Source organism: Piliocolobus tephrosceles, chromosome 5 (assembly GCF_002776525.5).
Source record: "Piliocolobus tephrosceles isolate RC106 chromosome 5, ASM277652v3, whole genome shotgun sequence".
Lineage (NCBI taxonomy): Eukaryota > Metazoa > Chordata > Mammalia > Primates > Cercopithecidae > Piliocolobus > Piliocolobus tephrosceles.
In genome coordinates, this window is record NC_045438.1 from 62,388,903 (window position 1) to 62,407,094 (window position 18,192).

The following is an 18,192-nucleotide window of genomic DNA, read 5'->3' on the forward strand; positions in this document are numbered from 1 at the left end:
CACTCATAAGTGGGAACTGAACAATGAGAACACATGGACACAGGGAGGGGAACATCACACACTGGGGCCTGTCAGGGGTTGGGGGTATAGGGGAAGGATAGCATTAGGAGAAATATCTAATGTAGATGAAGGGTTAATGGGTGCAGCAAACCACCACAGCACACGTATACCTATGTAACAAACCTGCACATTCTGCACATGTATCCGAGAACTTAAAGTATAATAAAAAATAAATAAATAAAAATTAATGACTCACTAAATGGACACATGGTCACAGGCTTCCTTGGTTTTTTAGTAAATTCATTTACATTTATTAACCAACCTCTCAGAATAACCTCACACAGTACTAGATGGTTGGGCACCACCACGAGCACATGACGTAACAACGCCCTTGCTTTTCATACTCTCAGGGTCTTCTTGGCTTCTGACTGAGAGTCTTTCAATTCACTTGGCTGCAATAGATGCAGATAAAACTTACTGTGTGGTTTCCCTGCCTCCTATTCTCAGACTTTGACCTGTATGCCCATTCATATAGATAGATACGCTGACTAGTCCGTGTACTCTGCCAAGAAAGCAGGGAACTATGAGGCTAATACTACCTTGTCTGGGCTTCTCACAAGCCCACCTGATCCCTGAGAAACAACAGTACCCTAGTTTATGAATCTAGCCTTTTGATCCTATTACTATAAATTAATTTGCCCAGGGGAGCTTATGGATTTTCAAGGGAGCTGACTGTAAAGGTGAGGCTGTGATAGTTTGATTTTCATGCTTCTTTCTCCAGGTTGTCCTGGGAACTAAGGCAGAAGTTTCACCTACATCTAATTCACACAAGGAAATCAGGACACAATGATTTCCTGATACACTGAATCACTCTACTCCCTTAGAGATATACTACTGATTTTTTTCAGCCATGCAGAGAAGAAGCCACGTGGAATCTGAGGCCAAAGAAAAGTGACTCAGTTCAGACACAGTGAGCTGTCCCAGCATAATAATCTGCACGTCTCTCCACTAGGCAGAGGGAAAGCACGGCTTGTTAACCCCCTCAGTGTTGAGGAAGAGGCTTCCCAGAGTGTCTGAATCTCATAACCAAACAGATGAGCACATCATACCTTCACTAAATTCAAGATGATGATGGGAGAGCCAAACCTCTGAAACATCTGGTCAAAGTGAAGGGCAGCCACATGTGCAAATGGATCTGCCTGATCCACTAAGAAGGAAAAAAGATGAAAAAGCACCTGAATGAAAATTGCAAAGCAAAAATAAAAGAAGTATATGGTTGTTTTTTTAAAGAAATGCAATTCAATTAATCTTTCAATAGTTTCACTTCCCAGATCCTTCTTAAGGTGCTCACTAGACACTTATTCATCATGTATTTATTACATTTGAATGATTCTTACATTTCTGAAGCAAAATAAAAATAATTTACTAACAGTCAAAATTAAATATAAATTTATTACATAAGAAAAACAGAAATTCCTCTTCTAAATTAACTACCTTCCAGGACTAAAACCTCGTGAAAACCTAAGCATTTATGAGGTTTCTGTGACAACAGTTCACTATCTCTAAATTTAAGGACAGGAGTTATTATTAAAAACATGGCTCCACACACATGTAATAGGTGGTTTAGGCATCATAGTTGAAATGTCCTGAGACCAGTATAAGGGCACAGATCCTCTAACTTGTACGTAAGAAGAATAACTTCCTGCAGTGAAAGACATCACAGAAGCATCGCAAAGTATTTGTTCAGTCTCCACTTCATTTGCAACATCACCCTGAAAAGAAAGGTGCATTGAAAAATACATTATGTTCTTAGAAATGTTTAATGAAATAAATTTCAATGAAGTTATAATTCCTATTCTTTGAAAGTTTTGAGAGGTAAACATTGATCAATATTCAATACGTACACTAGAAAAGCAAAACCATTAAAATATAATAAAGAAGGCAATTAAAAGTAGCAGAGAATAGACTAGAAAAAAACCAAATTAATCTCTAATAATATAAGTCAGATAGGAAACAGCTGGTTTAAATAAATGGGAGAGAGGGAAAGAAATGACAATTACATGAAATTACACAGGTGGTAAGGAAGACTAGAAGAATATCAAAATTCAATTCTGACGACCAAAATGAAATAAAAGGACAAAAGAGTGAGATTCAAATAATGCCTGATGGACAAAAGGAAAAAATAGGGTTTTGAGGTACTTATAGAAGTATATAAGGACATAATAAAGAATAATTTCAGAGGCAGTAATAACATGTCTGATTATCCTTTGAATATTCAAAAGTAAATAATATAGCTGCAAAATTCTGATATTTTAAAGCATCAGCTGTAACAATTTTCATTGTTGATATAATTTTAAGAACAATGTTGCTATTTTAAGCCAGGATCAAAATCCAATGCCTCACTCAATCTGTCTACTGAATCACACATCCACTCAAGACTCAAGTTGTCTACTGCAAACAGAGACGGAGCACTCAAAGGAGAGAACACGGCTGATGGAAGGATGGCTGCATTTTTGCTGTTGTTATTTTCTAGCGGTGAACAGAAAAAGGAGTCTGGGCAAAAAAGACAAAGAGGGCAAAGGTTTCCCGTACCTTGCTCCACTTCATCTTCTTACCAAGAATTGACTTCCCGTGATGAGTGCTGCCTTCTATTTGGGTGGAAGTGCTTTGCCATTTTTGTCTCTACATTAAACATGTACCACATTTCATATATTATAGAAATGGCTCACCCTCCACAACATTAGACATTTTATAATTCCTCAGAGCACTGCATAACTCTAAGATGGCTGACTTTTCAGAACATCTGTTTATTAGTCATACTTCTCACATGTTTCAGATGCACTGGAGTGTTAATTATTGTCAGCCCCCCACATCCATGGGTTCCCTCCACAGTCAACCAATCTCAGATAGAAAATGTAGTTAGGCCTACAATGGTTGCATCTGAACTGAACACGTGCAGACCTTTTTTACTGTCATTATTCCCTTAAAGATACAGTATTAGAACTATTTGCATAGCATTTACATCATATTAGATATTAGAAGTAATCTAGAGATGACTTAAAGTATACAGATGAGTGTACATAGGTTATATGCAAACACTAGGCCATATTATATAAGAGACTTCAGCATTTGTGGATTTTGGATGGGAAGGGGGTTCCTAGAAACAATCCTTTGTTGATATTAAAGGGCAACTGTATTCTCTTGATAACATCCCAAACTAAGAAATTCCATATTTTAAAATTTCACTGTGCTTCTACATCAGCAAGGCTGATACGAAAGGTTAAAGTTCAGTGAAGATACTGTTTGTCATCTTACCTCACAGTTTGCACCTCTTTTAAGAAAACGGGTGCCAGCAAATTTACTGGATCTTCTAGCTATTAGAGTGACATACACTGGTCGTCCATAGATCAACAGCTCTTAGAAAGCAAGTTAAGGTTGTTTAGCATTCATGACTGTCACATAAGACCAATAGAGTCATTATACCTTATATACACATTTAGATACAGCTAGTCCAATGGCTTAAAGAACACCAAAAGCTCCACCCAAGAATGGAACAGCGCTGGATCTAATGGTTTCTTCAGAATTGCAGTGCCGCTACAAAGGGAAGGCAACATCCAACCTAACTAAGGAGTGCTTTCCATAAATTTCAGAGGAAATGGTAAGCAGGTGTACAGTTACTGGTCAAGGGAAGCCCTATGGCTAAGTAAAGGATGTAAACAAGTACAGCTAATCCTTCTGATATGGTTTGGCTCTGTGTCCCCAGCCAAATCTCATTTTGAATTGTAATCCCCATGTGTCAGGGAAGAGTCTGGTGGAAGGTGATTGTATCATGGAGGCAGACTTCCCCCTTGCTGTTTTCATGATAGTGAGTTCTCACAAGATCTGGTTGTTTGCAAGTGTGTGGCACTTCCCCCTTCACTCGCTCTCTCCCCTGCTCTGCCACTGTGAAGATGTGCGTGCTTCCCCTTCACTTTCCACCATGATTGTAAGTTTCCTGAGGCCTCCCAGTCAGGCTTCCTATTAAGCCTACACTCAATTAAACCTCTTTTCTTCATAAATTACCCAGTCTCAGGTAGTTCTTCATAGCTGTGTGAGAATGTACTAATACACCTCCCTTAGTCTTCCAAGATCATACACCTCTCAAAGAGAACATGTGCCATCTAATAGGTTGTTTAAATTATGAGTAATATGTAACACTGAGGATATAACTGAGTATAAGACTCTAAAAGCAGTCAAAATTTGTCACCTACCTGCAAATCCTGAACACTGAATAATTTATTGTGAACTGCTTAACCAATATACAGCTTATCAGTTATGTTACCTTACTTAACTTTCTGAGCCAAGTCTCATCTTCTATAAAATGGAGTAACAATAAAGTAACCAAAGGTGGTCAGGAGGACTAGGTGAAGTAATGTGTGTACAACTAGTGCCTGATCTGTAGTATTCAGAAGCTACTCTTATCAAAAGCTACTCTCTTTATCTCATATAGACTTCCAGAATTCATTAAATGCTTGATAACCAGGAGACTAGATTCATTGTTTAAACTTACGAGCTTCAAAATGATCATCTATCATGGCACTCACTATTTTAAAAAACAAACATTTATTATGTTTAATATGCGCCAGGCCCCAAGTTAGCTCTTGGAAACACAAAACAGCTTTGAACTATCTTTTAGGAACTACCTTTAGAAATTGTAGCACATTCTTTTTGGCATCCTTGGTGGTGAAAAACCTGTGTTCTTCCCAGGCAGAATTTACTTTTGGAAAGAGACGAAAGTAATTCAGGATCAAATCTCATTATGCAGTAATGATCAACCAGATAATACCACTCACTGGTTGAAAGTGATTATAAAGTAATGAGCCTGATTTTCAAGTGTAGCACAGAAATCTCACTGATCTTTGTTTCAAAATCCCTCTGTGCTTTTATCTAGCCTTTCGTCCCCCTCACAGAAGGCAGCCCTGCTGCTCTTCAAGGGTAACCTCGCCAGCTGTGCCCTTGGTACCACTACTCTCAAATGCTCCTAGTGCAAGAAAGCATAATAATGGTCAGTCGCATTTACCCACTTAATAGTCTCAAAGCAACCACTCCTTTAAAGGTTTTTTTTTGTACACTATTATTATTATTTTAATATAGATCTGTAACTTCAGTTCCAAGTACCACGGGGGGCCAGGGCTGGCCTGAATGGGGCCTCACAGTGCGCTGGACAAAGTGACCGGTTTTTCTCCATAAATAAGACAAAGAAACCCTGGGGATCTGGAGAAGGATCTGAGGCCATTAAACTGCAAATTCCAACTGAAAACAAGCGAAAGTTTCTTTTTTGGTTCTTTTAAATGTCTAAAGAGAATAAAATTAAGAAAAATACAAATCCATTACAAACACTTCTTATCTGTGGGGGAAAAAGGTACAAACGCCTTTTTCTTTAAAAGCCTAACATAGTAGAAAACATGCTGAATGCAAAAATGCCCTATGTGATCTCAAAAAGTGATAGAAAAAATCGAATCACCACTTCTAGATGGTACGTGCTACCTTCTTAAACCCCATAATTGCACTTTATTAAAAGGCTTCAATGTAGCTACAAATTAATGAGACATGAAGCTACTGAAGGAAATAAAAGTTTTTATAAAATTGAACTCATCAGCTTAACCCAAAGCTGAACCTACTTCTCTTTAATCTGTTTTGCCCCCTTGCCTGGACTACTGCCATCTTTTCCTAACTCATGGTCCTTGTTCTAGTTTCATTTTACTTATTCCAGCTTGAAAATGGTTGTCACCTCAAGCCTCCTAAATACTGCTTTGCAAATGTCATTCTCCTGCACAAAATCTTTCAAAAGTGCTAGCACCAAACCCAAAGTCCTTAGCTTGACCACCAAGGAAATCTGGTGACTGGCAATCTGACTCCCACATACCAATCTCCTTCCCACTATATCCTACCTCCTGGGAGTTTTATTCACAAGCCATGAGAACACTCCTATGTGTTTTTCCACCTCTATACACACAGTGTTTCCCAGCCTGTGACGTCTCTCTCTGCTTGGACTGCTGATCTCTCTCGTTGCTAAGGCACTGACTTTTGTTTAGGGCCCAGGCCAAGTTCAACTATTCCCATGGGCCTGTCCCATCCTCTCCAACTGTCAGTAATTCTCCTCCTTCTCCCAGATAAACATGACACTTACTACCTATATCGCATTGCATTTTCTTCCTTGTTATTTATTCATATTTCTGGGTATATAATAGGCCTGTTCAAATAGTCTGCATTCTTATTTGTATTTCTACTACATAGTATTATGGGCAGGTTTTCCTGTTGGGGTGCAGAGTGGTATTATAATCATATAATTCATACGTAGCTGTCTACAAATTGATACATCATAAGTTTAGTAATATGTATCTTACTTTTTTATCAAAAAGGATACTTGACTGCCCACAGAACCCATGAATAATATACAAAAGCCAGTCACGATGCACAGTATTTTTAATTATATCCAGAAGTTCACCATTCCATACATATTTCATATAAGGCTCACTACAGATGCCAAATACCCCTGAAAAATATAAGTCTGTATCAGTCCATAAATACATAAAATATTTTGTATCAATTTAAAAAAAGGTTGGTATCAGAAAGATATGGAAATTGGCTGACATTCAACTCATTTTAAAGTTAACTTCTGTTTTTAACTTCAAAGTAACATGCTTGGTTAACAGCATTGCCATTTTCAGTGGGTATCCTTCCTATCATGTCCAGAACATTGTGTTGATTCTGTAAAAAGTCAAAGAAACCTCTTTTCTGACTTGTGAGAGTTCTTAACTTCAGAGAAAAGAAAATGGGCCGGGTGCGGTGGCTCAAGCCTGTAATCCCAGCACTTTGGGAGGCCGAGACGGGCGGATCACGAGGTCAGGAGATTGAGACCATCCTGGCTAACACGGTGAAACCCCGTCTCTACTAAAAAAATACAAAAAAATTAGCCAGGCGAGGTGGCGGGTGCCTGTAGTCCCAGCTACTCGGGAGGCTGAGACAAGAGAATGGCATGAACCCGGGAGGCGGAGCTTGCAGTGAGCTGAGATCCGGCCACTGCACTCCAGCCTGGGCGGCAGAGCAAGACTCCGTCTCAAAAAAAAAAAAAAAAAAAAAAAAGAGAAAAGAAAATGACAAGGAAATTGAGGACATGTTACAAATATATAAAGACAAGAGGTGGTGGGAAGTAGCGGTTGAGCACATGGCTATGGAGTCAAAATTCCTGGATCCAAATCTTGGCCCTGCCTCTCATCAGCAGGGTGACAGGCACGATCAAGAGTGTTACTTACCCAGCTCGGCGCCTCTGCTTCCTCACCTGTACCACGTGGTTGTTGTAAGGATGAAATGAATTAATAATGGACATAAGGGGTCTAGAATAAGCCTGGTGTATTACAAATACTTCCAATACATGGCGTTTATTATTATGTCAGGCCTTTTCTCTATGAATAAATTAATTTCATCAAACATAATTTTAGCATATCCAGATAAATGTATTAAAACAGCAATGAGTTTTACAAAACTTACATGAAGTGAAAAATTAAAACTATGTTTATAAGATAATAGCTTAAAAGACTGTAACGGTTCTGAATACAAGTTAATAAAGACCATTTTTTTCCTCAAAACATGATTTGTTAAGAGTATTTGTTTATACACTATACTACACTTAGGTTTAATTCATAAAAACTAAACTTTCTCTGCCCTTTCAATGCATTACACAAGAGAATTAATAATAAAGATATCGATAGGAGTCCTGTTTTGTCACTCTGTGACTTTAGGCAAGTTACTTAATGTCTTTGAATTTCAACTTTCTAAACTAGAAAATGATGTTAATACTACTCACCTCAAAGACATTGTTCAGGTTAAATAATATATGCGAAGTATCTGACATGCAGTAAATATTATTTTTAAAATTTACTGTTTTCCTTTTCAACCTACTTCCATACCTTCCACCCTCACTCCCTGTTTCTTATCAGTTTACCCCGTGTGATAAGAGAATAATCTCACCTTCGACAACGATGTATGCATGCTAATCACCAGAAGCTGTGAATATGAACTGTTATATTACATGGCAAGAAGAAATTAAAGCTGAAGATGAAGTTAAGGCTCCTAATCAGGACCCTGAGATGGGGAAATTATTCTGCATTTTCTAAGTGGGTCCAACGTAACCACAGGGTCCTTGTAAGTCAAAGAGGAAAACAGGAGTGTGAGTGTCAGGTAATGTAATGTAGCCTTAAAGATGGAAGGGAGCCATAAGCCAGGGGATGAACACAGCCCCCAGAAGATGGAAAGGGCAAGAAAACTGATTCTCCCCTGGAGCCTCCGGAAAGGAATGCAATCCTGCTGACATGCTAATTTTAGCTCACTGACACCCACTGTGGACTTCTGCCTTCTGTAAGATGATAAATGTATGTTGTTTTAGCAACTAAGCTAGGTAATCTGTCACAACAACAAGAATAAACTAATACACCCTATTATTCATATCTGTCAAGTAGAATTGCTCCAGAGATGACAAAAAATTAAGTAGCATTGGAGGCTTAATTCAGATCCCAGAACAGATACTCAAATTCAGATTTTGGATGGCATTTGGGGCAAATTCAGTGATACTTTCAGGTTTTGCATTACAAATTGTGATATTCAGAAGTGTTGCAAGCAAATATTCAAACACACTAGTTGTCTTGCCCTCTATCTGTCTCTAGTGGTATGGGTTATCACCAGAGTGTCTGAACCAGGGCAAATGTATGTGATCTAATGATCTGGGAGTAGGGAGGATGCCCTGGGTTTCACCTTAGCTCAAGTGATAATCAATCAAGTAAACTAACAAGAGTCAAGGGGAATGCCAGGGATAAATTCAGTTTAAGTAACAGCCTAAACCTTTTTAGAGTGGATCACAACCTTTGGCAAACCATTAATAGAACACAGCCTCTTTTTGAGAGTGCTGCAAGGGCAGATCTTCTGGGACTACTTTAGATTGGATTCTACCTCTGCATCCACATGTTCATCACTATCATTGAAGTTGCACAGAGCAAGGAACCCAAAGACATTATTGACTTACTTTCCACAGTCACTTGAACACAGCTAAAGTGTCTTAACTATTGAAATGATTCCCTTACAACATTCACATTAGCAATGCCGCTAGCTTTAGAGTGCTAGACCAACCCAAGAATCTGGCAATAGAGGTACTGTGTGACTGGTTTAGTCCAGGATCTCAGGGGCACTCTGGGTGAGGCACTGAGTGGCCCTACAGTGTCTTACAGCAGTCCTGCAGAGGCAAGATCTACATAGGACTGATGGGTCAAGCTGGGACCGATCAAAGTAATAACGACCTCTGACCTGCTGCACTGATTCCTCGACATGGCCGTATGATCTTCATTTCCAGGTCTCCGTTTCCTACTTAGTCTTTAATTCTATAAAACTAGCATTATACCTACTAAGCAGAGTTTTTATGAGGATTAGAGATATTACATGTAAATGTCTAGCACATAATAGGCAACCCACGGTAACTCTTTTTCAAAACTCAGACCATAACAAACTGGTCTCTGTGAAGGAAAATAAGTAGTGTGTATTATCTAATATTTAAAAAAAAATCCATGTAAATTTCACCTCTGCACACCATGTAAAAGTCTACGCTTGAATGTATTCAATAAAAAGTACATGAATAATTACTAGAAAATGTCAGCATACAATTTTGTGGCTGGCCTACAAATGAAATTACATGGTGATTAATATCTCTATAAAAATGAATTGGTCAACTTCACATATCCAAAACAACCCCACGTAAGGACAAACAGCAAAGAGGGGTGGACAGATATGAGGGAAATGTGAGTGAATTTAATAAGATGTCACTTCATGGATACCACATTAATATACATTAGCTATGCCAAGACCACCTACCGCTTCCACCTTGTGTAATTAATCCTTCATCTTCAAAGATGTCAAAGCTCTCTTGGCGATTCTGGGTCGTTTCTGACTTTAACATTTCCAGGGGCATTCGCAAGACAGTGAGATTATATTGAAGTGAGTGGGACAAATCATAGCTGTAACTGAGAACAGAATTGAAACTTAATAAGAATTACAAAAGCAAAGCATATTTCAAGGTCTTGGCTCCCATACAGAATTAAAATCTGTGAACTAAATTACTTAACACCTGTTACCTTATTTGGAAGCAATGCTATTCAAATAAGTACTGTAAAACACAGCAAAATACAAATGTAATTGGAAATAACAACCTCACTGCATGACTAGGCATCTGCATGACTGGAAACATACAATACAATGTTAGTAACCTACATTCTTTGACTTGTACAATGTGCATTTTTTGCTTCATACTAAAATCAGTATAAGTTCATGGTATTGTGCAAACAAGGTCATACCTTCTATGAATCTGTATGGGGTTTTACAGCTCTACAATAACCACTGCAATACTGCATAGTTCTGTATCCTAGTTTATGCAACAGCAAAAATAATTCTATTAATTATTAATGGTGGTATCATAACCGACGTTGTAAAACAGAAATAAGCAAATAATATAGGCCATTACAGTGAAACATGTTTTAGAAGAGAAAAAGGCATTTCAAAAATATAACTGTCTCTGTGCAAATTAAATTTCATTACAATTTTGATCTCACATAATATATATATATTTTTTTATGTTTTGTCAAGAACTTTAATTATCTCTTTACAGGGTTTATGCCAGTTACATACAAGGATCCTGCATATCTCAATGACCCTAAAGTTTGTAACTTTAAATAAGCATCTCTAGCACTCTATATATATAGCTAGAGATATTTTTTAAATATTTATACATAAAAATATATATTGATACTCTATATAGAGTATGTATATATGCATACTCTATATAAATATCATATATAAATATCCATATATACATAGAGTGCATATATATACTATACATATGTATTGTGTGTGTGTGTGTGTATATATATTTCTTAAGTGTGAGGGGGGTTTTCCAGCTTTTACTGGAAATTCTAAAGGAGCCTAGCTATATACTTTTAGCACAGAATTTCAGAAGGTATTTTGAATACTTTACACAAATTTGTTTTTATTTATTTATTTATTTATTTATTTTCTTTCTTTTTTTTTTTAATTATACTTTAAGTTCTAGGGTACATGTGCATAGCGTGCAGGTTTGTTACATATGTATACTTGTGCCATGTTGGTGTGCTGCACCCATCAACTCGTCAGCACCCATCAATTCATCATTTATATCAGGTATAACTCCCAATGCAATCCCTCCCCCCTCCCCCCTCCCCATGATAGGCCCCGGTGTGTGATGTTCCCCTTCCCGAGTCCAAGTGATCTAAAATGTGGCACATATACACCATGGAATACTATGCAGCCATAAAAAGGGATGAGTTTGTGTCCTTTGTAGGGACATGGATGCAGCTGGAAACCATCATTCTTAGCAAACTATCACAAGAGCAGAAAACCAAACACCGCATGTTCTCACTCATAGGTGGGAACTGAACAATGAGATCACTTGGACTCGGGAAGGGGAACATCACAAATTTGTTTTTAAAGTATTTTAGTCATATTTTAAAATGGTTACAATTCTGTCTGGAGAATCACACACATTATTTTAATTATCATTTCTTTATATTATTTGATTGAAATTGATTCGTTTCATCTGTGAAATTCAATTGTATCACATTTCCTTGATGGATCCATTCATTTTAACATCTAATCTCAAAGGGATAAAGCTATATTAAGAAGATGGTTTCTGATTTTTAACTATCAATTCTATTTAAAACAATTCCTTTATAATAGAGATTCTTAAAAATATATTATAACCTTTTTAAAAGCCTATTTATGAGGCACAAAAACTTTAACCTACATGTATTTACTTATAGAATGATTTGATCACAACTGAGTATAAAAATACAGACAAAATTGAGAAATATGAAGCAGAAGAAGGCCATTTCTAATAACAGCACTGAGCTTCAATAATAATTCACAAACACTACAAAGTCAGGCATAAAGACTGAAAACTAGAAGATGGCAAAAAATACAATGGAAATATACATTAAATAAATGTTTGTGGAAGTAAAAACTATTTCTTTAGGAGCCCTTCGCTCCACTTCTGTTAAAATAATCAGCTTCCTTCAGGTTTGCATCGATAAAGACATAAGACATAATTCACCCCATGTAGTAGACATGTTTTTGTTTCATAAAGAAACGGTTAACTATATCAACAATTTAAAATAATTTTTTAATGCAAAGCACCCTATCAGTAGTATGTAACACCAACAGCTACAAATGCTCTAGGTCCCCCTTTAGTCCTTATGACTCAAGCCCTTACTGTGTTCTATTTTTAGTCTGGATATTATAGCTGATAGAATTTTCCATCTATCACAACAATTGTTATCTATCAGGCCCACATACTGGTCACATCAATGGTAGTAAAATACTTACCATGATGTTGTAATAATTTACTTGACTGTTCTTCAGTTATCAATATTTGGGATGTCCCTGGACTATTTGGTTTGCTTGTCTGGGCTATTATAAATAGAGAAGCTATAAATGTCTCTTTACCAATGGAGATTTGTATTTTTGCTCCTGGTTATTTTCTTAGGACATATTTTCATATATGTTCAATGCTATATTCCTTCTCAGGAAACTGTTAATTTACAATGCTACCAGCAGTACATCAGTATTGCAACAGTTCTTCCTATTTTTAATTTATTTTTACCTAATTTTGCCAGATTATTTACTAAAAGTTGAACCAAGAAATTGTTACAGCTCTGTATTAGAGGCTGAATGTAAATTTCATTTTTGTAATTTAAGATTACAAAATCAGAATATTTCTTTAAAATACATTAAGTCCTACCTAAAACAAAGATGATTTTTATAATGAGAATAAACATCCTTTAATTTATCCATTTGGATTTTCAAATATAAGATTTTTAAAAGGAAGAAATAGCTATATTTTAATGCTTTTACATAAAACAAGTTGACTAAAAAGAAACAGAAGTACTACTATATTCTCATTCTGTTTTTACCCACTGGAAAATAATATAAAAGTTTATGTGACTGATAGGAGTAACCTCAAACTTACCTGAAGTAAAAATTGCTAGATAGGTCCACATTTTGAAATATTCGTAGATACCTAAAACAAAACCAAAGTATATTTTATTTGTCCAATACTATTATTTCTCACAGTTTAACATGTACCCATATGTACATTTATATTTGTAAATATGCTCATTAAAGCTGAGGAATTCAAGTCATATCTAGGAGAGGGATTACATCTGAACCAATTCTAGGTCTGTTGATCATCCCTTTGGAAACCTTTAACTTTACAGTTTGTTCCTTATCACTGATTATGCCAGTGAGAGGCAAAGTCATGCATCTACATGTGTGGGGCACAGCAGACTTTGGGCAAGACAGAAGTAAATGCTGTTTTTGCTTTTACAATGTGCTTGCAAATGCTTCGAGGATGGAGAGAGGAGAGCAACAACAACAAGCACAATGTGGGTCACCACAATTTTAAGTTGCTAAGTTTTTACACCAGAAAAGGTATAAAATAAAATGTTCACATTTCTGTCTCTCAGGATTAATAAATGTTCACATTTTTAAATATCTTTTTTGACCTTTTTAAGATAAATAACAAACAACTAAAAAGTTAATTTTCCCTTTAGACTTCCCCAGTCCTGTTCTCTCGCTCCAAATGCAACCATTTTCCTGTCACTGATATGAATCCTTCTAGTCCATTCATCTCTTTACTTTTATCACATTAGACCCATCTTTAAATTATACATAGCATTATGTTATATATTTAAAACACGCATGCAAATCATTACAAACTTTGTATACTGTCCTACTTTTTTCTCTCATTTTTTGAAATCTAGTTACGTTGAAAGTTATAGATTTAATTTGTTCACTTTAATCAATGTTTGGTCTTCATCATATACAGTCATCCCTCGGTATCTGTGGGGGATTGGTTCCAGGTTCTCCCTCAAGATACCAAAATCTGCAGATGCTCAAGTTCCTGATATAAAATGGCATAGTATTTGTACATAACGCACAATACACATCTTCCTGTACACTCTCAATTGCCTCTAGATTACTTACAATACCTAATACAATGTAAATGCTATATAGTAATTCTACAGTTGCTGTACTGTATTGTTTAGGGAATAATGACAGGGAAAAAAGTCTGTACATGTTCAGTACAGACACAATGTTTTTCAAGTATTTTCAAGCTGTGGTTGGTTAAATTCACAGACGTGGAACCCACGGATAAGGAAAGCCAACTACACATGACACACTTTATTCATTGTCTGCTGATAGACCACTAGGTTCTTTCTAGTTCTCCACTATAAGATACAATGCCGCCAAGAGCATCCCATGCATGTTTTCCCATACACATGTATAACAGTTTCTCTAGGGCACATATGTGGAAACAAGAACCACTGTGCACTGCAGATAACGTGCATTTTCAATTTCGCTGGAATTGCCAAAGTGTTCTTCTAAGTGGTTAAAATATCACTCCAACTCATAGTATACAACTCATTTCCCACATCTCTCCTAACATTTGATGACAGCAGATACTCTTGATTATTCCTTAACTGACTAATGAGAATAAGAAGGTACCTTTTTAATTTGCATTTCCCAAACTACTAGGTAAGGTTCATAATCTCCACTGTGAGTTGCCTGTTCCTTTTAACCATTTTTCAGTTAAGTTGCTTATTTTTTCTCACTGATTTGTAGAAATTCTTCCCACATTCTAAATAATAATCATTGTTATGTTACAAATATCTACTTTCAGACTGCTGCTTGTTTCCTAAAATTTGTCTAAATACATTTTGATTATTTATAGTATCAAATATAGCATTGTTTGCCTTATGGTTTATTCATTTGTATTTTGTTTGTAAAATCCTTTTCCATACCAGGATTATAAAAATATTTACCTTTATTTTCTTAAAATTATCTTCGCACTTCTGGAATTGCTTCCTGAATATTATCAGAGAATGTAATCAAATTTCATTTTTGTCCAGTTGGAAAACCAACACTATTTATCCCATCTTTCCCCCTAATGACTTGTAATGCTCACTCTATCATATTCCAGTTTGCCACATAAAATGGATCTTTTTCTAGGCTTTCTCAACACTGTTCATTGACCCCCATCAATTCCTCCACCAATACTTAGCAGTCTTATTTACTATAGCTTACTACCTGATTATCTTAATTACTATAGGTCTTACCATCTTGTTGACTTTATCCCTTCTTGTTTTTCTTGTTTAAATTGTCTGGACCATGCTTAGATATTTGCTTTTCCATATGACTTTTAAAATCATGTCAAGTTCCATTCTCAAAACATCCTCTTGGAATCTGGATTAATGTTACATTAAATCTAAAAATTGGCCAGGCCCATGTTTGTAATCCCAGCACTTTGGGAGGCCAAGGTGGAAGGAGTGTTTGAGCCCAGGAGTTCAAAACCTGTCTGGTCAACATAGAAAGACCCTATTTCTGCCAAAAATACAAAAATTAGTCAGGTGTGGTGGCATGTGTCCGTAGTCCCAGGTACTGAGGGGGCTGAGGTGGGAGGACCACTTGAGCCCAGGAGTTCAAAGCTGCAGTGAGCCAAGATTGCACCACTGCACTCTAGCCTGGGTAAGAGTGAGACCTTGTCTCAAGAAAAAAAATATATATAAATTAATTTTGGAGAAAACTAACATCTTTAAGACATCAAACCTCATCCATGAAAAAGGGACATCTCTCCAATTAATTAAGAGATTTTAAAAATATTTTAATAATGTTTTAAGTCTTTTCCATAAGGTTTTGTATGGCTTTTATTATATTTATTGGCAGGTACCTTATAAATTTTCTAGTTCATTATTGCTAGTGTGTAGAAATATTACTGGTCCTTATATGTCTCACATGTTGATCTTTTCTTTTTTCTTCTTTTAATTTTTTTTTTTTTTTTTTTTTTTTTTTTGAGGCAGGGTCTCACTCTGTCACCCAGGCTGGAGTACAGTGGCACAAACATGGCTCATTGCAGCCTCAACCTCCTGGGCTCAATCCTCCCACCTCAGCCTTCCAAAATGCTGGGATTACAGGCATGAGCCACCATGCCCAGCCATCTTTTCTTAGTCACCTTACTGAACTCTTTCATCAGTTCCGAGAATTTGTAGATATTCTCAAACTTTCCAAGTAGAAAATGATGTTGTTTGCATAATGCCATTAGTTTTTCTTTTCAAGTTTTGTGGCGTATTTTTCTAGTCTTGTGGCACTGCCTAGGGCCTTCAATATGAGGCTGAATGTTAGTAGTGACGGCAGATATCTCTGTATTGTTCCTACCTTGATTAAAAGTAATGATTTTAAAGTTTCACTTCTAAGAACAATTTTGGATATAGGTTTTTAATAGGTATCATTTACCAGATTAAGAAAATCTGCTTATATTGCTAGTTTGCTAAAACATTTTATCACACTGAGTATTAAATTTTGTCAAATATATATTCTGCAAACATTAAGAAGATAATTTTTCCAGCAATATTTTAATGTGGTGAACTGCTCTAGTACATTTTCTAACATTGATAACAATCATGCATTACAGAGATAAACATTATGTATGAAATGTTTAACAGTACTATATCTTAGTTCCAAATATCTTACCAATTATTTTTGCTTAGATGCACTATTGGATAACATAGTCTTATAAGTATTAAAAGTTTTTCCTATTTAGTAATATTACTTCAGTTTACCTATAAAAAACTATTAATATAATTGTATCTTATTCTGAGTAAGTCCATTTACTACATGTTATTACTCATAATTTTGTTCTTTAAAGAGATCCAAATCACTATATACAATAACATAATTTGTATTGCTATTCTTGGCTAAAGTATCATAAAGATGAGACTTATAAATAACATTAACTTCTTGAACTTTTCCTATCCCTGGATTTGCATGCTCTGGTCATTCTGATTCACTTTTAGTCAATACGCTATACAGGCCTTCCTATAAGCTGTATGGGATATAACTTTTTTCAGGTAGTGCAAGACAAAAGTCTACTTTGTCTGATAAACTGTACTTATTCTCATCTGAAACCAATTATTTTCTAATAACCCCCCTTCCAAATCATCATCAAAAGCAGCATCACAAGGGCCCAGAAAACCACTGTCTAAGATGGTCTCAAGCAACAGGGCCGCATCACCTTTAAATTTTGGTTCATGTACTGGAACACTATAAAAGTACAGGATATAATTAAAATCTAAACTGTTACCTATCCTAAAAACTTATAAATATTTCTTTGTTCCATTTTAATCTTCATAATATTAAATCAATTCAACCTTTACAATTTTATCAATTTGTTAATAGCTTTTCCCACATTCCCAAGGTTTCAATAATTCCTCCGAAACTTTTGAACATTTCAGATATACAGAAAAACTGGGGGGGCAGGGGGGAAGTACAATTAACACCAATATGCCCTTCTTCTGAATTCACTTTTAGAGCTCTCTCCTTAAACTCATACACAAACATTATCTCTCTTTAAATATACATTTTATTTTTCTAAACCACTTGACAGTAAGTAGCAGACATCATGACACTTCACTCCTAAATATTTTAGCATGTGCCTATTAAAAACAAGGACAATCTCCTCAGTAACCACAAACCATTATTATACTCCAAATTTAAATATTGATTCGAGATCACGAGTATGTAGTCCACATACAAACTGTCCAAATAAAGCCCTTTAGATCTTTGTGTGAGGATGTGTGTACAAGTACATGCACTTTTAACCCAGGATCCAACCAAAATCTGCATTTGGTTGTCATGTCTGTTTTAAAATCTAGAACAGTCCTCTGTTTGTTTTGCCTTTGATGACTTTAACATTCTTTTAAGAATCTAGACCAGTTATCTTGCAGAAAGTCTAGCGGTATGTATGTATCTGATTATTCCCCATGCTTAGATTCAAGTTAAATATTTTTAGCAATATTTAACTACTAAGGTAAACTGTGTCTTTCCCATTGAGAGTCAAACAATGTCAGTTTCGTCTCATTATTGGTGATGAGAAGTTTAATTTTTTGGATAAGAATGTCTGTCATTTTTTTCATCATAAAAATACTTACTCCTCTTTGTAAATAACAAAGAGATCCATGGAGTTTAAAATGTTGGGACTATGTGATTATTCTGTTCCTCAGTAACAACCTCTCACCTAATACTATT

The 18,192-nt window shown here is 36.0% G+C and overlaps 1 protein-coding gene across 2 annotated transcripts in view; it reads right to left on the minus strand.

The window, feature by feature from the left end:
* FIG4 (FIG4 phosphoinositide 5-phosphatase) overlaps positions 1–18,192 on the minus strand; it is a 127,541-nt gene that overhangs the window by 73,542 nt on the left and 35,807 nt on the right. For both annotated transcript variants that reach the window (XM_023206015.3, XM_023206016.2), the window contains exons 5-10: positions 13,079–13,129; positions 9,898–10,046; positions 6,407–6,535; positions 3,316–3,416; positions 1,610–1,772; positions 1,110–1,207 (exon numbers count right to left, since the gene is read on the minus strand). In XM_023206015.3, the coding sequence (XP_023061783.1) occupies positions 1,110–1,207; positions 1,610–1,772; positions 3,316–3,416; positions 6,407–6,535; positions 9,898–10,046; positions 13,079–13,129 (691 nt within the window). The remainder of the gene's footprint in view (positions 1–1,109; positions 1,208–1,609; positions 1,773–3,315; positions 3,417–6,406; positions 6,536–9,897; positions 10,047–13,078; positions 13,130–18,192) is intronic.